A 26,076-nucleotide genomic window follows, 5' to 3' on the forward strand; every position below is an offset into this window, starting at 1 on the left:
AGGGTTTTGGGTTTTTTTAATTTGTTTGTTTGTTTTAAGTATACCTATCAAGGATATACAAGACATAGCTGCTTCAAGAAGGGGTTACATGAAGTATGTCTTCCTCTTTACTTCAAGTTATGCCAGCAAAAGCATTAAAGGAGACACAGTTACACTGGGGAAGGAATCTTTTGATGATGTTGTTAATTTGAAAAATCAATTTGGATTTCACTACTGAACTAGTGAACAGCATCTTTTTTCCATCAAGTTAGATTGTCATTTTGGACTGACAATTTATTTTATATCTGAAATAAATATTTCAACTTTTTTCACTGGAGTCAGCACATATCTGAAAGCATAAGCTGCATCTGTGTTAAATTTAATTGAAGAGGTCTTCACTTGGCAGTGCCTACAGAGTTCAGTAGATTTTCAGAAGTCGATGAGGACTAACTAACCTCATCCATATTAGTAAATTGCTACATGAAAGTGTAATAGAATTATTTCAACTTGCATTACAGGTCTGCCATCTTAGAGAAATCTAAAGTATGTAGATACTTTTTCTATTTCTGAGCAAACATCTATGTGTAAAGGCTTGTTTTTCACAGGAGCTTTCATGGATATATCTGAAAAATAGTCCTTAGTTTGTGGTAATAGGTTGTGAAAGGATAACTCAGAATACACACACACTGATTTATCTAAATACTTCTCAGGTGCTTGAAGAAACTGGGTTTGACATAAAAGATTATATCTGCAAAGAAGACTACATTGAGCTGCGAATTAATGATCAGTTAGCACGGCTGTACATCATTCCAGGAGTTCCCAAGAACACAAAGTTCAACCCCAAAACCAGAAGGGAAATTCGGGTATGTGCTACCTTGTTTGCATCTAAAGGAACTTTTCAGAGGTTGATTTTTAAAGCCAGAAATGTGTAAAAAAATGAAGTCACTGAGCACAATAAATACCTCAGTGCTGGGTACCAGTGGCATCTCTGCACTGTAGGGTTTTATGTTGACTTCTTGCAGCTCACCTGCAAGTCTGATACTTCACCATCTGTCTGACATTTCCATTCATCATGAAAAGACAATAAAACATGCTGCTAAAATACACTTCTCCTTTTCTCATAGGTGGTATATATATTAATAATTTCATGTTATTCCTAGTTACAGATGCATATGTAACTATATATTCCTCAAGTTGTAATTATTAGTTGGAGACATGTAAAAGTCTACAGCATATCAAAAGGACAAACTTAGATTTTTTGTTCTCTCTTTCATGGCGAGTATTGTCCTGATTTGAAGAATAGTGTATTTTAAGAAGGAGGTTGGGAAGGGGACTAAAAGGAACTATATTGGACGTATTGTGTACCATTAGGCTTTTAAAAGGTATTGTGAAAGGGAAAGGTAAAGGCTTAGGTAGTGACTGGTTGGAATCTTTGTCAGTAGTATCTATAATATTTGAAGTTTGAATATTTTTTTCTTTTATGGCAATTCAGTTTAAAACCGCTGTATTTCCATGCAGAGTGTGTCACTGACAGGGTATCTTGCTTTCTAAATAGGGAAAGTATTTGACCGGACAGGACTTAATTTCTTGCATTAGAGACCTTTTTTTTAAAAAATGACATAAGAGAAATTTGAGGGTTTTTAAAAGTATACAGTAAATATTGTACTTTGTAGAACAGTGACTGTATGTGTGGGCATGTTGACAAATTCTTGCACTGGCAGAGTTTTGAAGCTTTGTTATCATCTGATCTAATGCCATCAGGCAGGCTGGTTTTGTACTCCCTGTAGAACTATATTGAAAACTTGTTCAGTTTGTAACTTATTTCCATAATTTGCATCTTGTCTGGACCTGGGGCTTTTGGAGTAGATTTTGTGACAGCACATCTCCTGTGGGCTCTTCTACACTGTCTGTGGTCAGAATTCCTGTTTTGTTCCCCATTGTGCAAAGTGTATAGTTTTAATTATTAAAACTATAACGTATAAACAGTAATACAAATCCTATCCTATCCCCATGGTTTTTTTTCTTCTATAACGAAATCTGAAACTTACTGCCCAACAAAACACCCTTCTTACTTTTGAATGGGTATTGATAGTCCAGTATTGATGGCATTTTAAGTAAAAAGTTATTGAAAGTTATTCAAAGCCTATACATTTATTTATGGAATTCTGTGTGCAGTGGTTTGGTTGATTTGTTTGTGAAACTCTTATTCAGAATTTAGTTGCTGATTAATACCTTTCATATTTTAGGTGCAATATCATGCAATGAGTTTGTGCTATACCATCTGCCACTGTAGTAGCAGTCAGAAGACTTAATTAACCTTTTGTGAAAAATGCTGTTGTGGCCCATTAATTTAAGTCTTCCATGGTAATTTTTTAATTAAGGGAAGTACTTTTGGCTTATACACATTTGTAACATTCTGCTAAGGCTAGAGGGCTAGAGGATATTTTGATTTTATTTTTTGTTTTTCTAGAATATTGAGTGGTTTTCCATCGACAAATTACCATGCCACAGAAATGACATGACCCCAAAGTCCAAGCTGGGTTTGGCACCTAACAAATTTTTTATGGCAATTCCCTTCATCAGGTATGTTTGAGATGAGGCAAATGCTAGGCCAGGGGCTTTCACACAACTTTAAATTCTTTAGATTTGTTTTAGTAAGTAGATTTTGTTGTACTTCATGCTCACAGGCCGTTGAGGGAATGGATTTCCCGAAGGAATGGAGAGTCCTCAGACAGTGACAATGGTTTTTCATCTACAGGAAGCACACCCTCTAAGCCCAACTCGGAAAAACCTAGGTAAGAACCAGGTCAGTTTAACATCTCTATATTCTTTCTTACAAAACACTAGTCATACAAATATGACAATATTGTACAATGACAATTATATACAATACTGCTTGTCCTCTTCTCTTTCTGCAAGGATTTGTGTTCCAGTAATGGGTAAATAAATAAAAAAAAGGCATAGACATATATCATAGGATTGTAAGCAAGGTGAAAACTTTATTAATGTCATGGTGCACAGGTGTCAGAACTGAGATCATTTCCTCAGTCTTGTTTATAGGAATCAAAAAAACTAGAAGGTAAAGTAAATAGATAACTTCCAATGCTTCAAGTTCAGTATTTTTGGCACTTCTGCCAGGAGAAGTAGGACTCTATAAAGCAGGACTAAGAAGTGTCTAGCTAGATAAAACCTGTGGGAATCAGTCAGGAAACAAGTGCTGCTGGCTTTAGATTCAGCTGAGTGAAAAGTGGTAGCACAAACTCTAAAACCTGTAGTACCTATGAGAGGACTTCAGTAATTTGAGCTAAGGCAACACCAACGCTGAGAACAGCAGGACAAATACTAATGTGGCCTCTTCTCTGTGGAGAATACAAGTGGCAGTGAGCATTGTTAGAGTTTCCATACTAGGTTACTTAAGATTGTCTTCCAGATTGTTCTCAGAAAGAAGAGAATTCTTTCATGCTTGTCTTCTTCTCTCAGTAGATTTGATGGTATGTTGTAAACTGTCTTTGTTTTCCTGTACTAGATCCAAACTTCGCTGTAGTCAACAGATATTTACAGATGGCTTTTCAGGAGAGCAGCTGGTGAAGCCAAAACAGCCACAGAAGCCATGTAATCATCCTGAGGTTTCTGAAGTTTTGAAAATAAAGGTAGATTGCTTTTTAGGCAAACATATGCATCTGGACTATTTAAAACAGATGTCTTAGTTCATAAGGGTTTCCTCTCTAGGACAAAACCAGTCAGTTTCATCATCACAGAATGCAAAAATAGAAACATGGAGTGGGAAAATACTCATGGGAATTCTTTGATTTATCTCACACTAGAAGGGCTGGTATCAGATAGTAATTCTGTTGTTTCATGTACAGATAGTAATTAGTACTTACCATTTTGGTGTTATCTCTAGTATATCTGCATCAGTGCATGGAAATGCACTGAACTGAATTAATTGTGTAAGAATTCTATCATGGTGCAAGACAGAATGAGTAACAGCTGATGGCCCTGCAGCTTGAGGATGTTTGGTTCATTTCAGTGGCCTCCAGTTTTTCTGCAAAACATGTTTACATGTTTTGAAGTTACTTGGAGGGAATATTTAGTTACTAAGTAGGAAATGTCAACGCAATGGTGTCAAATTCTGCCATTTAAACTCTTCCCTCTACTTATTTTCGACCTAGCAGCAGAGTCAGAGCCTAAAGAACAGTGGCAGAAAGCAAAATCAAGACACTTCCAGCCTAAAGAAGCGAACAAATGGACTGCACAGTCAACCAGTTAAGCAAAACCATACCTTGGTAAGAAACATGCAGTGGCTGTGTCATTAATAGGTTCCAGTAATGCTTAACAAATGTCCAAGACAATGTCTTGCTGAAACAAAGTAGAGTTATCTATTAAGAGTGTGTTTTATCAGAGCATTTGATATGTGTTTGTAGATGTATAAATAACATTTCTTACCTTGTATGCATATACATCTATAAACAGGCATGCTAAATGTTGAAATTTGCATTTTAGAAATAAGTAATTTTAGCTGTTGAAAATTTGTCAGCTGTTTCAGTACACAGTCCTGCAGCTTTTCAGGTTCCTGTCATGTAAAAGCCTTCTGTGGTGTGTAGTAATAACTCAGGGTTTATTTATTCATGTGTATTGTTTTACTGTAAGCATGGTGTTTTGTTATGCAACAGTTAGAAAGTGGTGATGCAAATACTTATTATTTTTCTTCTCTCCAGCAAAAAAATGTTGAGACACAGACTTGGCTTGGATGCCAGAATCTCATATAGTTTTTAATCATACAGTAGAGCTGTTTACAGCTGTTTGTAAATTCCAGTATCACACTCTTTGCACATTACTTTCCGTTGCAGTTACTAATTATGTTTGTCCAGTTCTTCTCAATGGGAGTAAACTCACTGGTCTGTGCTCCCTTTAATAGCAGAATGTGCTTTTGATTCCCTGCTTTTTATGGCTCTTTGGTATACTTTGTTGCCTCTTGTGCAGCAGGGAGCTGATACAGCTCAGCTGGCTTGTCCAGGCTTTAGTTTTTCTTGTTTACAGGGTTTAAACTAGATTCTTCCCATTCTGGCTTGTGGTTATTGCCTTCTTTCCCTTATTCATGTAAACATACAGAAACCATAAACTCATCCTAAAATCCTCACTGCAGCAAGAAATGATTAGTTATGCTTGAGTCTGAGTATAGAAGAGTGAATTAACTACGCAGAAATTTGGATGGAGAGAAAAAAACTGTAATGGTAATCTTCAAGATCTGCATGGAACCAAATCTTAATGCTCCACTGTTACTTTGTAGGCTCTTCAAAGACTTTTCTAAATATTTCTCTCTTTCTGTTTCACTTGTGTTTTCACGATGGTCAGTCTTTTGAAGTTTAAATATTTTGTGTCCCACTGATAATTTTCTGATGTAATATGAAGGCCAGGAAACTCTTAATTTGCAGAGAGTGCAAAGAGCCATATTTTTTCTGTATCAGTGTACTTACAGCAGCAATACCCGGGGCTAAACCAACTCTTCCCCAGAGAGTTCTACGTTTGTGTCTCTAAAGCGTGTTAATTTAATTGGCACTAGCAGCATGTTTGCAAATACATTCCCCTTGCCTTTTTTGGGACAAGCTCATTGAAGAGTGGGCTTATGCATGCACAATGTTGATTCCTCACCATCATACGCAGGACCGTTCCATCCTAAAACAGATAGAAAGTACTCAAAATTTTCCCCTTAAAGTCTGCATGTTAGAAATGTTTTAGTGACTGTTGAAATGTTGCATGCTTCTGAAAGACTTATGGACTTACAGCATGTTTGCTACATCAAGTAACCTGACAGAATTAATGCTTTAGTTAGTTAGAGGTAAAATAATTCATACATAAGGTGTGTCAAAGCAAATATAACCAGCATGGCTGTTAGATGATGCTTAAATATAATGCCATTTCTTTATCATAAAATGTGTAATGTGTGGTCATTCTCTTCACCAGAAATGTGAAAAAAGGCTTAATCCAAGAAGACTTCAAGATAACTTTGAAACAGGCAAGTGCAGTCCGAATTTTCATCCACTGTCCTGTGCTACAGGCTGAAGGCACCCAAATAGCAATGGTTGAGGGCTTTTCCTCATGCCAGCTGTCCAAATCTTATAAAGCCATGTTTTTCAAAGGTAGTCTGAGGTTTTGTTTATTTTTTAAGGAAAAAGATACTGTATCATGTTGGTCTTGCAGTTCGCCTTAATTAAAAGAATATACCAGGTGTCTGAGTAAAAAAGTAACTAAGAGATAGTATAGAAAAATAGCATCTGAGTCAACAGGGTGCTGGTAATTGAGTGTTGTTTCAAGGCTTTCTGTCCTCATAGTAATAAGCTGCAGCACCGTGCACACAGTTCTTTACTTACTGCTCAGGAAACAGTGCATTTTTTTCCTTCTTGTTAAGAAATGGCCACTGAGAAATGAAAAAGTATTATATGTGTAAAACTGGCTATTGAAAGTGTTTGCAGATTGCAGTGAATGTGAAGATTTATTCTAGCCTCTAGACAACTTGTAAACGTGGCTCTTTGAGTTACCTTCTGTTTATCATCAAACATACAGGTTTTGTTATAAATATTACTTGTATATATGTTTGAGGTATGGCTTTGTGTTGTTACTGATACTTTTATTGGCAACTGTCCATTTAAAATTTGTTTCATACTTTTTTCTCTTTAAGCAGAAGCAGCATATGAGATGTGTTGCTCCAGCGAAGACCCACTGCCAGAACATGTAGAGGGACATTCTATGGCATGCAATGGCCATTACAAATTTGCTTTTTCATCAAGAGCTTTCTTGAGTTTCAAGTTTGACCATGATGCCATAATGAAAAGTTTTGACCTCTGACAGCAAACTTACTAGGAATAAGAATCAGACTTGCCTGTTGTAATTGAGGGGGTTTCTTATCCAGCCTTACTCTTTCTCAGGAGTTTTTTATTTTGTTTTGTTTGTTTGTTTTTAAATGCAATGCAGGGACTGACTGCTGGTTTGGAAGGGTTTGTTCTCTTTGCAGTATAGAGTGGCATAGTCAAGTGTTGCACTTTAAATGCAGTCTAGCCTTTGTCCACATAAGTACCTTTCCAATGTTCAGTTCATTTGTTCCTAGCTGTGCATTAGAGGGCATTCTTTTTACTTGTGGTTTTTTTTGTTTGTTTTTTTTTGTGGTTTTAAATTTATTTTTTTTATTTTAACTTGCTGTGTATTTTGTAGAATGTCATTGACTTTTTTTAACTGTTGGAGTATACCAGCTTGCTAACCTTTTAACTGTTCTGATGTAAATTATTGGACTTGTTAGTCATTATTTTGTAGAACATTGCAATATTACGCAGTGGCAATGAAACTAATTCACAGAGGACACCTCAGTCCTAGTGATTTTGAAACCAAGTTGCACATTTCAAACCTAGCCTCAGCCTGTCATCCTTTCTCTGTACTGATTGTTTGCCCCAAATACCTTCCCTCCTTCACACTGATAGTTTTTGTTGGCTGGCAATCACTAGTACTTGAGTCAAATCTATAGCATGTTGACTTTTTGTACTTACTCTTCCTTGGTCTTTGATAATGACACTCAAACTGGGTAAAACAGCCCTTCAAAGTGTCTAACAGCTCTTGTGCACTGCCCACAGCTGCATAAGAAGACGCTACAAAGCAGCTGCTTGCAAAAAAAGAGAAGCTAGAAGCTTAAACTTGTCTGAGAGGGGTTACTTGTGTAGAACTTTACAGGATGTAAATAAGCCTCTGTAGATCTCGCTGAGGAGGAAGGCAGGTGTGTGGATAATAGAGGCATTGTGTGACACTGAACAGCTTAATCAGGCTTCCAATAACTATTCCAAGGGTGTTCAGTATTGTATTCTGTGCTGTTGTCCTCAGATCTCTTGTGTAGTGTATCTGCTCTGTATATATCCAGTAGTATTGAATTGCACTTGCAGTTAGCATTTAAATGATCTAGCCTCAGTCATTTTCAGCTACAGTGCTTTCTTAGGAAAAACATGAAAGATGGGGTGGGGATGGAGGGGAGGAACAAAAAACCTGTAAGAGTTGAGGTGATGAGCTGTTACATCACCTTCAAGTCAGTGGGTTTTGAGCTAGAGTGCTAGAGTGGAGAGAAATGCACTGAAATAATTTGTCACAGCAGCTTGTGATAGCAAGCATGTCTCAGATTTAAAAATGGACTTTTCTCTAGAATAGAGGTAATTGATAACTTCATAGGTTGAATGAACTACACCCTTGTAGTGTATGTACATGCACTGAGTTTTTATGCAACTCATATGTCATCCAAAACCAAAATCCTGGTCTTCCTTCAACCACCCTACTTCATAGACCCTACGTAGTGTTTTCCTCAGAAATAGCTTTAGAACTTTCTCCTGGTTTATTCACCTGCCTGTGACCAGGTGATTTGGAACTCTAATGCTGTAATAATTTTGGCCATGGGAGTGTTCAACTTCTGTATCAGTCAACAGAAGAAACGGACTACAGCATTTCCTCCTTCTGGAGGACAAGGGTTCTGAGGGCCTTGTTTTTCAAGACCAAATTGTGAAATAGCTCAGTCAAGCTTTGACTCAATTTTTTTTAAATTTTTTTTTTAAATTTTTTTTTTCCTTAAACGTATCCAAAGGCCATACAATGACAAAGAAGAGTAATTGAGAAGTTAGGATAATGCTGGAGGAGGTTGTTATTCAGCTTCAGGTGAAAACTAATCTTTAGTTATTTTTCTGTGCTATTTTAGTTGATTTCCCAGCAAAAGTGCCTTTACTCATGGTGAGGCAGAAGTTTGTATCATATCCTGAGGCTGCTACTGCCTATGGAGCTAACAGGACTCTCCTAAGGCATAATTAAATAACAGGCTGTGGAAATCATTTTACAAATAAGTTGACTTTTCAGATAAATTAGTTATAGATCATTTAGTGCTCTGTGAAATAATGGGGATGTTGATGAAACAGTGAACTTGGAGCATCTGTCGTCTGTTTGGGAAGTCCTGTCCCAGGCAAGAAGTCTTTAGAACAATGGAAGCATGTTCTATGAACAGGAGATGCTGGCTGCCCTCTGTTTACTGTGTCATTTTTTTTTTCTTAGTGAAAGATTAGTTCAGTATAAGAGACATTGGTTGCTTCATTAAGCAACCCAAAGTGAAGCTTATACATATGTCATTGATTTTAGTAAACCTAGCCTTAATGTGAGTTGCAAATAAATGTGATAAATATGCAATAACTTACTTCTTTGTATAAGGGTACCATTTCCTGTAGTAGCATTGCTTTCTGCTTTCTTAGTGAGGTTTATCCTAAAACTATGTAAGTGTGGTGGCATGTGATCCACTTGGTGGGCTCCATCATGCCCTGCACCGTGAACATTTTGTTTACTGTTCTTTATATTATTATTTCATCATCCCTTTATAATTGTATTTCTAAGTTTAGAAGTACTTGTTTACATTATCTTCCATAAAACAGTGAAGAAATAGCAAGTGAGATACAGACTTCAGTTCTGTGAGTTTTTACTTTACAGGAGCTAGACACAGAGACATGGGAACTGTTTGCATGTCCGACTCAAGAGCTGGTGTCAAGATACTTGAAAAACAAACACTGTCAATTTGAGAATGCTGCCATGTTAGGGGTTATTCAGATAATGAGCGGTCAGTCAGCGTTCTTGGAATCAACTTGCAGAGTAAACAAATATTTAGCGAAAAAACCTACAGCTGTGTGGTGCTAGCAGTCTGGTACTGGTGTGCAGTTTCTAGTACTACATCAACTCCCTGCTTTAGCATGAGGTTTTTAGCATCGCTCCTCAGAATGATTCTATACTTTGACCTTGGACTGAAGAGTGGCCTGCCTAGTTAAGTGACTGAAGTGCTGCTGACTTCAGCTCCTTGATGTACATCAATCATCCAGCTTTTGAAAGTAACTGTGTCTTGCATAGTTTGAAGTCTGGCAACAGTGGTTCTGGAAAGGAGAGGGGGAAATAGCTTTATTTATTGCACAATCAAAGTATTAATTTTTAACACAATGTAAATTCTTTAGACCAAGCATGCATAGTTTCTAATGAAATTTTGGGCATAATCACTGTTCCAGGCTTCTGTGCTGTGCTCCAACCTTCCTGAACTGATTTGGTGATTTGAGAACAATACTTAGTGATTTTCGTTCACCTACCTGTGGCTGTTATAGATGTAACAGTTCCTTTTAAAAACAAGGCAGGCTTCGGGTCTGGCTACTTCTAACATACTTGCTCTCAGATTGTAATTTCAGGTAAGAACATAGTTCTTCCAGCCTTTGCTTAATGTGGTGATTTGCTTTTGCACTCATGCCATTACAATGTGAAGAGCAAAGAATCTACATTAAGAATCCCAGCTCCAATATCCTGTGGTGCAAGACAGCACTGCTGCTCCAGGGGTAACTGGCTGCCCAGTTGTGGTGTCAGTGGGCTGCTTAATCCTCAGACACTTGGGGTTTTGTTACAAATTCTGAGCAACAGGTTTTTCTTCCAGAGGTAAAGCCAGGTGCCTTTATGTTTTAAGTTAGGCGGTTATATTCTAAATGTGTTAGAAAGCTCATAGTTATTGAGAATTAGTAGAACAGTCTCTCTTGTTGATACTGATTTCTGTAAATAAACTGATTTTAAGTCTTGCACTGTAAATGTTAAATAATCTGGTGCTTAAACACAACTTCATAATTTCAATTTGTTTGTGTTATTATAATATTTCAGCTTTTGAAACAACCAAAATTATTTAAGATATGGTAAATTTACACAAACTAACTGAAGGTGCTTTTACAGTAAATTAGACTTAGAAACTCTTCCATAATAGGTTTTTGTTCATATGCATTTATAGCAATAGTGTAGTTCAAGAATGGAAGTAGGCTAAATGCTAGTATTTGCACTGTTCTTAATCCCATCTGTAAGCACTGATAGATGCAGTAGGATTTGTGCTGTGTGTGCATTTCACTTTTTCATGTAGCTTGTGAACTTAAAAGGAAGTCAACATTAAACAACATTGGCCATATTCAAGATTGTGCCAGAGGAACTATTCCAGACTGGTAGCAGTACAATAAAACAAAATACTTAGGTTTAACTTGTCTTTCCACTGAAAGTGTTAGATTCAGCAAGACTTAACGTTTGTACAGATTCAGCTTTACAGAAACCCTTATCTTGAAGTTTCTGGGAAGTCAGAATTGTCTTTGAGTCCTCCTTCTATTCTTCCAGAAAACAAAAGCACTTCCTTTTAAGTAACTGTTAACATTTCACAAAGTACAGAATGTTTAAATTTGGAAAGGTCTCTATGGATTTTACTGAAAACAGTATTTTGTCATTTCTAAGCATTTTGTTGTTGATCAGAACTAGCTTCTTGTTTCCAGTATGGGTTACAGTTCAGGGGCTTTAAGAAAATGATTACAGCTCATGGAGCATTAATAATTTTAAAACAAGGCATTCATAGCTTTTTAAGAAAACACATCTTGCAAACATAGTTCTCCATGACATGTTTCCAATGGTGAGAAGAAACTTTGCAAAATTTTTAAGCATGTTTTATCAAAATTACTAAACTGGGGATGAAATTTGTATCTTACTGGTTGGGTACATAATTTTGTTATGCAGAAGAAGTATGGAAAACTGCATGATTAAGAGCTCTCAGCAAATACTTCTCACGTCAATACTTGGAACAGAACTTTACTGTGTCTGCATGGCACTGCACTATGTGGAAGTTGAACTTCATCCCTGAGGAGCAGTTTAGCTGGGTTTGCAAGGCACTTTTACCATTAAAAGACCCCCCAGAAGAAGGTGTGGGCTTGTTAATTCAGGCAGAATGCTCTACTGGTGTTCATGTTCCAGGACCCAGACTTGGGTATTGCTTCCAAACGATGACACTTTTCAGGGCAGCACTGCATGCCTCGCAAAAAACAGGAGCCAGTGCTTTGTGGTGTGGCTCAGGCATGAAGGGTTATGTCTTCCTCCTGTTCGTGTAAAGCTCAATAACTTGATCTGTTTTCCTCTGTGTGTAAGTGGCACGTCGGTGCTAATTAAGTAGAAAGTATGTACAGCTAAAGAGTTAAAATCATTACAGATTTTATTCAACTTCCATTATGTTCTTTTGAAGAAAGTTTGCATTAGTCAGCTCTTTAATTGTATTAAGTAAAATCTGTAACTACCTGTAACATCCACTGTACTGACGATTGTGATTTTGTTTGTTATGAATTTATTCAAAACTGAAGCACACCATTTAAGAGACTATGACTAAGTTGACATTCTCTTCTATATTGTTATTTTTTCCTCTGTAAAATGAAATTACTTTATAAATAAACGTATTGAAGTACTGAATATATGAATATAAGGACTGCTGGTCATCGTGAAATGTGATGCCTGTGCTGCTGGTAAAGGTTGTTCTTTCACTGTAAAATGTTTTGCCTTAAGCCAGCTGCATTTATATCTAGTGCCAGGAGAGGAAGTGTTTTTTTATGTCAGCTGTAAAGGTGTATGAGGAGCCCATGCAATACAATGGAAAAAAAAATAAAATACCATAGACAAACTGGAAAAAGGAAGTATGTGAACTTCAATCAGTGCTTTTAGAATATTTATGTAATACTGAGTGTTTTGTTTTCTTTTTGGTTTGGTCCATATAACTTGTTATTGAAAGAATTGGACATGTTCAGTAACAGTTTCACATGCACCCTTCCATTTCTATAAAGTGTTCACTGAAGATGTAGAGGCTTCATGGGAAGAAGTACTTATGTTCTTGAGCCCCGCTAAAGCCTGTGGCCAGATCTGAGTTCTTAACAACTTTTCATGGCTCTATTAAGTGAACTTTACTGACAATGTCAAAACATCTCCCTCAGTAGCTTACTTGGAGGTGAGGTACCTTTGTGCCAAGGTATCTCTAGGTAGTCCCATTGTGAAACAACTCCCAAGGCAAAGAAACAGCATTAGAAATTTATTCAGAATATAAGAACATTTGTAAAATAAGTATTATATATGCCTCTGTATAAATAAATGCAGTTTTTACAATTCTATATCAAATGAACAAAAAATAGCTATTTTACAGCTGCTAGGAAACTAAAAGGTAACACATTTAAGGCTAATTCAGTAAAGTGAAAAGTTTCTAAAGTTACAATGCATGGTGCAATATATAAAGGAGGAGAAAATTCTAATAAAACCAGTAGAACATGACAGGAATGCAAACTTAGTCACATGTGCTTTGCAATAGCTAACAGTACATTCAAGCTGGTGAAGATTGATACATCACAGAATTAGGAAAAAAGTAACCTTTTTCTGAGCACTCTGTGAAATACAAACTTTCATGCACTCTGGTGACTTAAGAAAATAAAAAAAAATCCAATTATTAATTCATTAGTGGACTTAGGCTGGCAAGAATCACCTCTTTTTCCTGCTTTACAAATTTATTATTTCTGCAACAACAATTAAGAGAGTTAAGTTGCTGTAACTCAGTGCACTGCACACAGGTATTTCTGCTGTGCTGGTACTTCAGAGTTGCATAAAAGGAGTTAGAGGTTTTTTTGTCATTTTTTCTGAGGGTTGATGCCATTTTAATGGAGTACAGTGGAGCTGCAACTGATTATCACTATTGAAAGTTTTCAAAGTAACATTAAACCAGTGACCACTTCTCTGTTGATCCTTTCCAGTATGCCAACAAATGATGCAGTAGCTGCTTGCTGAGGCAAATAAATCAGCTGGAGGTCTGGCAAACTATGGCTACTGCTGAGGCTGGATGGTACCAGTGCTGCTTCTGATCTACAACCCTTATGGGAAAAAAATGGGAGTGGTTTACAGTTACTAATGGTTTAGAATTTATTCTAAAGCACTTCTCAAGCATGGCTGGCACAGAAGATCTGTGCTAAATGTAGTGAAACAATCAGCAAATTGTCAGGCCTGGAAAAAGCACTGAGGCTGCAGCTTTTTATGCCTCTGTGTAAGAGTATCTGAATTTTTTTATGGAAGAAACTTTTCTGTGTGAGGGTGCTGAGGCACTGGCCCAGGTTGCCCAGAGTTGTGGCTTCCCCATTCCTAGAATGTTCAAGGCCAGGTTGGATGGGCTTGGAGCAACAGTCCAGTGGAAGATGTCCCTGCCCACAGAAAGGGATTGTAACAAGATGATTTTTAGGCTTTTTACCCAAGCCATTCTGTAATTCCATTATTCTAACTAGGGGGAAAAATTAGCCTAAGAGGCAGCCCAGTGCAGTATGGTTTCTCTCCTCTCCAATGAAAGGTATTTCACATGCACATTCTGAGGTGACCTCAAGTCACACAGGCGTTTCAGATGCCAGAAAATGAAAGCGTAACTGCGTTTTTGCCACAGCACATGGCGGACACTTTCCTTTGTGTTTCTTCAGAACAAGTGTGCTCAGCTACCACTGAAGCTGATGGCAAACCCCCACCTTCCTGGCGGGAGAAAACTGGGCCAAAAAAGGGGAAACACCACAGAGAGCTGCTAAGCAGAACCATAAAGACAGAAGAAATAAATGTGCCTCTTCCCTAAAGAGACTCATTTGCAAAAATTTCTAGTCACATTACAAATTAAGAAGTGCAATTATTCTGAGAAAGAGGACTGATCAAAACCAGAACATCACTACCTAAAAATTTTGAAATCAGCACTGTTTTAATCTGCTGTTGCAATCAAACACGTGTGATGCTGGCTTTGTGTATAATGTGCTAGACTCCAGAGAAGTAAGAATGACTACTCTAAGGACAGAAGACAACAGCAGCTGCAGTAGTAAGAAATGGAAAACCAACTGCTACAGTTCCAGATATAACCAAGACTTAACAATAATGTTATATTCTGGACACAAATTCCCACAATGATGTTGTCTGACTGACCTAACCCAACAGTAGGCAAAAAAACGTTCCCTAAAAGTATTTCTTTAGTACTAGTAATGGGAGGAATAAATGAGAGAAGTTACCATAATTCTAAATACACTAGTAAAAAACATGAGGTGCAACTCAACATGTAAAGCAAAAACGATTAAACATCTCCTGAAATCAGATTCACTGGAAATCAGCCTGGAAAATGCAAAGCAGAGGCATAACACAGCAGCAGGCTAACACAGTGAAGGGACTATAGCTTGAGTTTTTAAAACACACATGAAGCTGTTTTACGTACTCTGTCAAACAAAAGCAAATTCTTAATGTAACAGGTGCTATGGCAGACTCCTGTATTTTGACCCCTACAGAAATCAACCTGATCCCCATGATTTGCTTAATGTTCATTAACCTAACAAGTCAAAATTTGCACTTTAGTCAGTTTGATAATACAGTAATAGGTGATTTAAACAAGAGAATGTTAGCAGTAACAAAAACTAACCTAAAAAGTTGTAAGACTTCACCATTCACATTCTGTTTGTGGCTGGATATCCATACACCTACACATTTATAGTTTTGTGCCTATGTATTCAGTATTAAACAGGTACCTTTTAAGTACCTTTTTTTGGTCAAAAAAAAAGTATGAAAAGAAGATATTCTACCTCTTGATCACAGTAAGCTTTAATAAGCACAACACAAGTGACAAAAATGGCCCAGCTTCTTGAAGAAAACCTTGGATATAGAGTATATAGCAAGAAAAAACATCTTTTTTTTACAAAGTAGTTGCAAACACTATGCAATATAAATACCAGGAGGTCTTCTGTAATTTCTTACCCACCCTTGGCACAGACCATCTGTGTGACATGGTGAAACCCACAGCCTTTGGCCCTCTGAGGCACTGAAAGAATTACACCTTTATCATAATTCTCAGAGATGCAACTACGCTTTCTTGGTTTTTTCCCAAATCAATTTTTTCCTACCTGACCTGCACTGTGAGCAGCAGAACTGCAAACAGAGTGCAAAGAAAAAGTCAGCCAGGCTGCCATCCCCACTCTGCAGCTGCCTGTTTGGTAGCATAACCACAACAGCGAGTCTTGAGGGTACAGTATAGACTTCTGTGCAGAGAGAGCTCAGGGACTGGTAAAACTCTCATATGATCTCCAAACTACCCAAAGGAAAACCTCTTAACATGAATTATTCTGCTGTGTGACACTGTCACCCATGGACCATCAGTAAAATAGAAAACAAGCTGTTTGACTACAGACGTAACAACACAGACAATGTACACAATTATAGCATGATAATTCAGGCACTGCCATTTTACATTATGTTAGAGTCTTTAAGGTTAACACTTTTATTATCCCCATGACACCTCTCTGGCATTCCAGAGAAGGTGCTTTTATGTTTTGTCAGTATTGACAATCAGAGCTTTTAACATCTGAAGCTACCTAAAAGTCAACCTCCAAAAGAAAGAAAGTTGTAATGGCACTAAGCATCCTTTAAAGAGATGCATTTAAAGTGAAGTTTCATTGGTGTGTGGTCTGGAGTTCTCTTCTTCCAATAAAGCTATTCTTTGTTTGAGCATTCTTACTTGGGTTTCATGTCTCTCCACCATGGCCATCATTTGTGATTCCAGTTTCTTCAGCTTATTTTGATGCTTTTTCTTTGCTTTTTCATAAGCTGCTACCAAGTTGCTGTTAAAAACACAAGGCATACAAGGTAATTCAAACCGGCTTGTTCAGAGCAAGTGGTACTAAAAATCTACCCAAAGCTCCACCTTCAGGGAACTTCAAGGGCTGGATACTGATCCCATTCCCAAAATTTACTAGTTATTTAAAATGGATTGAATCCAAACCTTTTTGATCCAAACCCAGATCGATGCTAATGTCTGTGTCTCTCCTGGGGGAAGCACACACCTTTACCAGTAAACTGGTAAAGAAAACTAAACATGGTTCAAAGAGGCAGACAGAGGTTGTTGTTGATAAGCTCTCATACCACTGTTTGTGAATCAAGATGCCACAACATCAAATGTGATTTAAAAGAATGGCGAGAATCTGCTTAGAACGTCAAGGACTGATTTTGCATTTTTCATTTTAAAAGTAAAATTTACATTCAGAGGATGGCATCTTGTGCTAATTTGCTAGCAGGTGAGTAGCTTCTGTGCCTCCACCTGTGCCATCAACCCACCTTGGGTTGGAAAGCTTGAGATGAGTGCTGCTTCTCACCACAAAGGCTTTTAAATACAATTTAAGGAAAACTGCATTATGAGTGAGAGGCTGCTTGCAGAAGGGCAGCTGTAGTCCACCATATTCCTAGGCCATCCAAAGAAAAGAAAAATGCCCTGAGTGAGCAACAGAACTTAGGTGTGATTATCCAAGACAGTTCATTAATGAAGAGATTGGAGCCAAAGAAAAGGCTAAAAACAGTTAAAGTAACAGATTCATAAATAGTTTTTGTTTGCTTTTTTAATTGTGCAATCACTAGTAGTAACTCAAGTGAGATTAACCTATTTTCCTGCTTTCTGTTCTTAACTATGTAGTTGTCAGTGGCCTACATGGGAGGTTTATACTTCCCTCTTCTCTACCCATAACCCTGGAGTGTCAGCATGTGGATGGAATTTGAGGATCCTGAAATGTCTCTTTAAGGTAAGTGGAATGTTACAATGCTTTGCAAGAACACAGCAGAAATAAACTAATAGTGCATCCATCTGCTAGCAGATCCTTTACCTGTTTGCCCTTTTAAGGTCATTAACAAATTCTGCAGACTGCTGATGTCTGATTTCGCTGCTCTTCGTGAGTCTCTCCAAAGCACTCACTAATTCCTGCACTCTTGCTTTCAGTTTCTTCTCCCTGGATCAGGAGAAAAGGAGGTAGAAAACTATTTTCAAAACAAAAATAGCACTTCAGCTTGGAAGTGTATGAACAATTGTCCTGTGCTGGGTTGACATGCTGCAAATATCTTCCTTACTACTACTAGGATAATACAGGAGTATTATCATTAAGCAGTTCTTACATTAAACTTTTCCAAAGATTGGTATTTATAACATTCACCATTTTAGAATTCAGGATCAGAAACACAGTAGACAAAAGAGTAAACAAATTTCTCTGGTAGACCATGGTGGTATATGCATTGAATCGCACAAAGAAATAAGCACAAAGAAATATAAAATGCTAATACAGCTATCCATACTTACCAACTCCAAACCAAAAGCTAAATCACATGAAGTGTGACAAAATGGAAATAAGGTAACTTATAATATTTTCACATTACAAGTATCTCTTTGAGGGAAAGAAAAAGTGAATAAGACAGCAAGCTTTGAATAAAGCAAGCTTTACAGCCTGGGGAATTAAGCTGGATTTAAAAAGCATTTCCCATGTAAGCATGTGGTACAAGGCAGGTGCTTTTTCCTGGGGAGCTCCCTGCTGCAGAGCTGATGACTGATGCCTGTTCAGCCCACTACACACACATGGCACTATTCCAACAGCTTTTCTCTGTGACCCAAACTCTGCACAGATAGCCCAGAGAAAAAAAAAAATTGTAAGATCTGAAAGGGAGGAAAAGAAGAAAAAAAAAAGTACTGTAATAATGACATGGAGCTGGGCTCTACTCGGGCACAGATTTTGCAGCATCAAATCTTACAAATGGGAACTTCATGTGTGTTTACATGGAGTCTGTGGTTTGCTGCCTAGAACCACTCTGCAGTGATCCACCACTCCCTCCTACTTTATTGCAATGCTGCTACATGAGTACACTTTTTTTCACCTCAAAACGAGACAACTGCCAGCTTCCATGTAAGCCAAACAGGAATGAATACCCTGAAGTTTGTGAAAGCTTCCCCAGCTCTGCAGAGACCACACAGATCTTCCTGGAATCCGAGCTCAGCAGCCTGCAGTTCCCAGGAAGGCCTGGATATGGCAGTCTTTTATCACCAGAGAGAGTGACAGTGCCCAGCTCCAGGAGCAACAGAAGGGCTTTCACAAAGTCAGCCAGAGAAATATTCCAAGTTAGCAGTGTATCCCAACAGACTCAGGCGCTGGGCCACCAGCCAAATTAAAAAGGACATAAGAGGGCCCTTGTTGATGAAGAATCAGCACTATTCTTTGTATGTCCCTTCATTGCTCTCTGCTTTCAAGTAACGCAATCCTTTCAGTTAAAAGTTCACTGCCATCTACCCTAAATGTAAATCTTAATTTTTATATTCTATCTCAGCAGTCAGAAAGGCTCAGCACAATTTACACCCAAAATCTGTTTTCTGCAAAGAAAACAGGAAGAAAAAGAGCGAGAACACAAACAAGAAAAGATCAGATGTGGCAGAGGGTAGACCTAATGCATTTGTGGCACGGCACTACTGATGTGACAGAACAGAGTAGGGTAAATTTGGTGTTTCTCTGCTCCAAAGGTTGCTACATCCAGAGGCTCTAGGGAAGGCTCAGTAGCACCATTTCCAGGATGATGACCTAGTGTGAACAGCAAGTCCAGTGGAATAAACATGCACAGTGTTTGGATGGGAAGAGAAATCTCAAATTCGTGTGAGGCTGGTTTAACATCATGTGCAAGAAAAGGTATTGATGTGGAAACTGACACAGTCCCATGGGAAAGAGCCCTGTAGAGCCAGAGTTCACTGCAGCTGAAGTCCTTCACACATACCTGTTGTAACAAAAGCTGAATGAAAAGGAAACACACTGGAAAGACTTGGAGGAACTTTTCATGCATGGTAAAGTTTGGTTTCTATGGTGACTGTTACCTGATAACATGATACTACCTTTTGTCTGTTTTTTCACTCACACCTTTCAACCAACCCTGCTCAGCCTGAACTCAGCTAAACATCAAGCTGTATTTCTTTACGTTTGGTCTACATCCTAGTCTTGCTGCTTGTCAAAGACACAGAGCCAGCAGAGTGCTAAGCACCATGTTCAAGCTACTTAATCTTTCAGATGCCAGTTCTGAACCATCTAGCCAAATAGGAAACAGTGAATAATACTTCAAATCTATAGATGACTCAAATTTACACTGGCACCAGTAAAATACATGTATTTCTTCTGGCTTTTCAAGATGTCTTGAAGACAGTGTAACAGCACTAGATAATACCTACTCAACCTTAATCTCATGGAGTCCGATCGTGGTTTGATTGCATGTGCTGGAATGTCTCAGAAATCTGAATAAAACAACACAAAGGGATCTACTTTTACATCTGTTCCTAATTTTAAAACTGCCTAAGTATCTTTATTTCAAGATACATTTCATAGAACAATAAAGCCACACACAGCAGCAACAGTAAAGGCAGAGCAAACACCCTGGTTTACTCTAGGAAATGAAGATGCACTGGATTAATGACTATTACATACTAAAACATGTAAGGTTTTCCCCAGGGTGCTGCATCTTCTCTTTGAGTAGCAAATAAGAGACCTCAGAGCTGTACCTCATGGGCTGGTAAGAACCCTGTGTCTAACAATGGTAAGGGCCCCTGCTTCCCTCAGTTTCGATCACTGATCACCTCAGTTTGGTCATAAAGGATTGTCCACACTTGTTTGTTTTCAAAACTGATTGTGTAGTTAGACAGTGACCAGGAGCTATACTGAATCCTGAGATGTTGTCCTAGGGGGATTTCCAGCACCAGAACACTTTCCTGACTTTCTGCAGGGTAGGAAAAATCAGCCACTACAGGGCTTAATATGGCAGAGTATTTTCAATATTGTGTATGAACTGTGTCTCTACAATGAGAATCAAAGTTGCAAACCACTGATGCCTTAACTTTTAGCTTTCATATTTTTCAGATTCTGTGCTGCCTAGGTATGTAGCTCTGAGCTTCATATTAAGTGTCAGTTAGTCTCTTCACAGGGTAGGTAAACAAAACAATCCTTTTCCAGCTTGAGACCAAGGACTGTTACAAGCTTCAGGCTTAAAAAGCATAAACAATGGGGAACTGAAGAGAGCAATCTGGGAGGATGGGACTTCATGACCTGAAGCTGTAATTGGACAATTAACCCCAATATGTAGATGAACCAAAACTTATAAAAGTGTAAAAACTCGTTACTGGATCCATCTAGGATCCATCCTGGGTATACCCCCGACAAAGATCTTGTACTGCCCAAGGTGTATCCTTTAAAGGACTTCCAACAAATACCTACTTTATTCTTTTAGCTCTGTCTAGTCTCTGTTCCAGATCAGCCTCTCAAGGCATCACCAGGGATGGAACTGCACTTGATGTGACAGATACAGGGAACATGCTACTGAGGTAGGCACAGCCTGCTGCTGCCAGGCAGTCTTCCAGAGTCCAAGGTCCAAACTCCCATGGAAGCAGACACACTAAAGTCACACTGCTATTGTACTCCTGGGGTGTAATTTGGACCTCTTTGGACCTTGGTGTATCCCAAGACAGCACTTATCTATGTATTTTGATGGGAAGAGGGAAGGAGAAAAAGTGTTTTTCAGAGAACCCAAATTCTGTGAGTCCCCAACTCACACTCTGTTGGACTACAGAAGTCAGCAGAGCTTCTTATCCCACCAGCTCCGCCTCCAAGTGGCTACTGCAAGATGGAGCTGCAGAAAAAACAGCTGCAACACATGGTGTGCACAGAGAAAATGAGCAAGTATTCCCAGCAGGGGCCTATGATCTGAGGGCATGATTCAGTTCCAGCACTAGGGCTCTCTGCTGCTGAGAAGCCAGCTGGGGAAATCCCTGACTGCTCCCTTACCAGGGAAAAGCTCGGAATGAGTGTATTCAAAGGCTTACAGCCTACAACATCCACTAAAAACACTGTTTTCAGTGAAATGCCTAATATGCTGGTAATAAAGGCTTTTGTTTGGTATTTTCACAATCAAAACACTCAGTGGGCAGTTGCATAGTGGTTTTCAAGGGCTTTTTGTTTCAAGATGAGTGAATAGGAAGGGGCTAACTGGTCTTCTCTGGTTTCAATGCTACCACTTTGGAGAGTGGGGAATTCTGCCAGGGCCATAAAGGAAACTGTTTCTGTCAATTTGGCCTCCACATACTGACACCATGTGCTTGGCTGTGTTTGGCACACAGTCATGTAAGCAAGGTCGTGAGCACCTTATATTTTCCCTCCTGTCTGGGCTTTTCCAGACACTTTCAAGTTTCATGTGCTAGAAGTCTTCCCAGCTTTTCCTGCTCTTGCTGATTTCATTGAAAATTCCCCACTTCTGCAAACAGGAAGCTGCTCTTCTCGGGCATGCAGAAAGTTGATTTTTCTGCCCCTGGCTTGGAGTGCACCCAGATAATTCCCCTTCTTGTGAAAGCACCAGCTACCACCCCTCCCTCCTGGGGTCAAAAGCACCACAGCTCTTGCCAAATCTAAAGCAAAAGAGGAACAATGAGCTCTCTCCAAATGAAGTGGTGAGAAACTTTCCCACAGCCAGGCTGAACACTCTTGCCATGCCTAGGGCACGTCTTCTTACCCATCAGAAGAAATCTGCTGTGGGCAGATCCCTTCAAATTGTGGCTGCCTGAGGAGTGGGATGACCAGGTTCAGCTGAGCACCTACCCCTGAGCTCTGCAGGCACAAAGCCCAGCCAGCCCAGGGGGACACAGGATTCCTGGCAGAGCTATCCATGCTGGCAGGGCAGCCCCAGGGCAGGAGGGTGGGGAAGGGGAGGGAGGGAAGGCACCTCCTGCAAGGTCCACAGCTATCTGTGAGGCCCCTGCTTTGAAGGGAAGGCACACGCCTCCCATCCTACACTCCACTCCTACTCCTTCCCTGATACCATGTTCTAGCATGGCACCATCCCTCTCTCACTCCCCTTTCTGACTTTTCCAGTTGAACAGGGTGACACATGATTGTTTTTCCTAGGCATTTGACTCCTCTTCTTTCAGGAGATAACAGCTGGACATTCAAAAGGAATGCAGATAAATTCTCTTTTCATAAGCAGTCTAAACTAACATCTTATGTGAGGCTGGCATGCAGAGTCCTCAAGCTAATTTGAATGCATGCTCTTGCCTCACTGATCTGTCTTGGCCGGCTAAGGGAAATAACCAGAATATAATAAATGTTTTGAAGCAACATTACCCAAAGGCCAAGAGAGCCACCCTCTTCAAATGTCATGTCTTCCTGGCTCACCTGCTGAAGCACCACCCGTGCTTGCCAGCTCCCTTTGCACAAGAGGCCTTTCCCGACTGCAGAGGTGACAGAGAGTGCTTTAAAAACCACTTTGCTGGTGTAAAATACTGCCCTGCTTTTTTTGCTGATTGCCAAGATGCTCAGAACAGATCTCAAAAAACAGACAGTACCATAGGCATGTGTTAAACCACCTGACAGGCCAGGTGTGGTCCTGGAAGCAACACACTGGCAGCAAAAGGGAGAACAGCCCTGCAGGGAGGCAGCAGCAGGCCTGCTACACTACTGCTCAGATCTCCCACCCATCTTTGCCAGCCCAGCCTGGAAGCTTTCCAGACCTGGAGCTATTTGGAACTCCCTGTGACAGTTATATCCAAGTGCACAGCAGCTCAGCAGTTCAGATAACCACATGGTGGTAAGAACTACTTACTCCATGTCAAAAATGGAGAAAAAGACAAACTATGGTTATCTGTGAGGCATATGGTGAAAACAGTTACTTGAGATGCTTCTAAGGAATCTGTCCCTGATATCACAATGAGTCACTTCTTTTCTTGTGAGGTTTCTCTCAGTGGGACTCTCCAGAGGGATTTCCAGACAAGGCCAGGCATTCTGAACCACCCCCTTGGCAGCCAAGGGGAAACCACAGCAGGATACTGCACAGTAACAAAAGAGATGTCTCTGAAATTTGTGATGACTGCAAGCCATACCAGTGTCTGGCTTTCAAATGCCTCAGAGCTGCTTATCTCCTCATTTAATTGATGTGATAACTGGAGAAGAGAAATAAGCAAACACTAACAGAAAGCAGCCAAGGATGCATCAGTAGGTCCAGAACACAAACCCCCTGCCTCTCTTCCCCTACTTTTACCCACTGCTTGTCACCTTGCACCTTGGTCAAAGAAAAAGTGGCTTTTACAAATTAGTAAAAGTCTAAAGAGTAATTTTAAATCTGAATGGTTACCGTATTTTAGACATTTCTATTTCCATTTCTGAGAAAGCCTTGCTGATGCTCAGCATAGGCCTGAATTTCAATGATGAAATTTACTGACTCCTGCTATCATGAAACTAAGGTGAGCTCTTAAAAATACACAAGGTTAAAATGCCATCACACGAAGTTCAAGGAAATTTAAAATAAAAGAATGTGGCTTGATTTTTCTCTCACCAACACTGTGTCAGGAGACAGTCACTGCCATGCCTGGGCCCAGCTTTCTATCGAAATGTTTGCTCCCTGAAAAGAAGTTTGGCACAAAACATAGTTGTGGTCTTCAGACAGGGATAAGGACACAAGGGTGCAACAAATACTCTTCTGCCTCAATAGACAGAATAGGCGACAGGATGCATTTTTTATGTCCTACTAGAAATACCATAGCTTCCACTCCACAGCTCTACAAAAGTGCAAAACGTACTTTTTTGTTAACAGAAGAAGAGTTCTTTGCCAGTCCTATTGATTACTACTCATTTCCTCTCTCCACAGTGACTTCACAATTAGTAGCATCAGTCATTATCTCTTAGTTTAGAAATCATCAGCTTCTAAACTTCTTTATATTACTTTACCAGGTAAATATAAAGCTTCTTTGTAAGTGCTGCCAGATGGAAAGTAACTCTTTTGTAAGGGAGATACTGAAACATGTCTAGACTAATACAATTCATGTAACCCTGCACATCCATCAAAGATCACAATTTTGTGCCACATGATGATGCAGCTGAGGTCTGAACAGTCAGTTTAGTTACAAAATGTTTTGCCGGCCAGGGTCCTTGCCTAGTACTGCTAGATCCTTCCTGGCCAATTATTTTAATGATTTACAAATTATTCTCCAAATATATGAATAAAATACAACCCTACATAGACAGAAAAGCTATCAGCAGCTGGAAATACAAGCAGAGACCACAGGAGGACGTCACCGATCAAAGCATTTGTAGCAAAGCCTAGGGAGAGGAAGAAGTTTCAGTCTTGCCAGCCTGGCCACTTTTCACAGAATTGAAGAACTTAGTGGAAGAAAAGATCAGTTCTATCATCATTATCATCAGCCTTCTAAAGCAGGATGGAATTCTTACTGCCTCCCTCCTGCCACCTGTAATGCATTTATCTACATTAACACATAACCTGGTATGTGTCTACTGAGTTACAAACCCATACAAGTCATGTACAGTGCTCCCTGCCTAGCAGAGCAGAACAAACCAGCAAGGAAGAGAACTCATTTAAGCTCTTCCCTCATAGACTGATTTTGGGGTATTCAACCAGGTCTTGTCTTATAAAACTGGCCTCTGGCATAATCCTCAAGGTGTCAGCACCAGGCCATGAGGCTGCTGAGAACACATTTCTGGCCTGACAAGAAGCTTGGTTACGTGTGTCAGACTCAAGAAAGAAGAGACTTTGTGTCCATTAAAGCACTTCATCATTCCATAAAGAAAAGAGAGAGGGAAAACAAAACTGTCAAAGGCTCTGGCATAAAGTGTTTATGTTTGGCTGGAACAGGATGTGTGAATTAGTGAGTTAGCCTGTAACACCAGAAACTAGTTAACCTAAATGTAACTTTAACAGCATAAGACTTAGAGATAATTTATATTTCTCCCAGTTAGCACAGTGACCATGTAAAAGAGAAGTGAATTCTGTAAAAAGCTGGTAGCAGGGGTTTTAACGCTGAGCACTTATACAGGAAATCCTGGGCTGTTCTAGAACAGATATGTTAGGACACAACAGATGAAGAACTGCTTCTGCCTTGAATTTCTGCTGATGGGCACTACCAAAAAAAGCTTCACAACATGCTGCTGGATTTTACAAAAATATCCACATCTGCAGAAAGAAGCCAGTCTGATTCTTTGGATGAGATTGTTCTGCTGCATGGTCATTTGCAGACTGTGAGCAAATAAATGCTTCCAAACTACACCAAAACCCAAACTGTAAGTATGTCCTGCTGTTTTATTTGTGTTTCACTCTGTTTCAATTAACTGAAAAGAACCTGGCAATTTAACAGCAACAGAAGGACAGAATGAGAAAGCAGCAGAGGGGGAAGAAGCCAGAGCTTTAGTATCTGTAATGGCAGGATGAGGAGGGGACAGGAAGCAGGGCTGCTGATTGATATCACACGCTCTGACAAACCTAACGGATTTCTGCCCCTATCCCTGCATCTGTTGTCCCCTGCACCAGTGTCTACTGCCTGGAGAAACAAAAGGGAGGACCAATTTCTGGGCATATGCATCAATTGTAACCAGCCCTGAACCACTCCTGAACATCAGCATT

At 39.4% G+C, this 26,076-nt stretch overlaps 2 protein-coding genes across 4 annotated transcripts in view; one reads left to right on the forward strand and one right to left on the reverse strand.

The window, feature by feature from the left end:
- Positions 1 to 19,944, forward strand: part of DCP2 (decapping mRNA 2) — a 34,289-nt gene extending 14,345 nt beyond the window's left edge. Inside the window, exons 5-12 of one of the 3 annotated variants that reach the window (XM_056513617.1) lie at positions 690 to 842; positions 2,450 to 2,562; positions 2,667 to 2,774; positions 3,506 to 3,629; positions 4,152 to 4,265; positions 5,944 to 5,995; positions 17,306 to 17,411; positions 19,166 to 19,944. In XM_056513617.1, the coding sequence (XP_056369592.1) occupies positions 690 to 842; positions 2,450 to 2,562; positions 2,667 to 2,774; positions 3,506 to 3,629; positions 4,152 to 4,265; positions 5,944 to 5,995; positions 17,306 to 17,388 (747 nt within the window). In that variant the 3' untranslated portion in view covers positions 17,389 to 17,411; positions 19,166 to 19,944. Of the gene's footprint in view, positions 1 to 689; positions 843 to 2,449; positions 2,563 to 2,666; positions 2,775 to 3,505; positions 3,630 to 4,151; positions 4,266 to 5,943; positions 5,996 to 6,661; positions 9,436 to 17,305; positions 17,412 to 19,165 lie in introns of those variants that run through there. The other 2 variants (XM_056513615.1, XM_056513616.1) reach the window with 2 other exon arrangements.
- Positions 12,871 to 26,076, reverse strand: part of MCC (MCC regulator of WNT signaling pathway) — a 191,392-nt gene continuing 178,186 nt past the window's right edge. Inside the window, 2 exon segments of the mRNA XM_056513614.1 lie at positions 12,871 to 16,460; positions 17,493 to 17,615. Of these exon segments, the coding sequence (XP_056369589.1) occupies positions 16,280 to 16,460; positions 17,493 to 17,615 (304 nt within the window). The 3' untranslated portion in view covers positions 12,871 to 16,279.

The sequence above is a fragment of the Oenanthe melanoleuca genome, chromosome Z (assembly GCF_029582105.1).
Source record: "Oenanthe melanoleuca isolate GR-GAL-2019-014 chromosome Z, OMel1.0, whole genome shotgun sequence".
Classification (NCBI taxonomy): Eukaryota; Metazoa; Chordata; class Aves; order Passeriformes; family Muscicapidae; genus Oenanthe; species Oenanthe melanoleuca.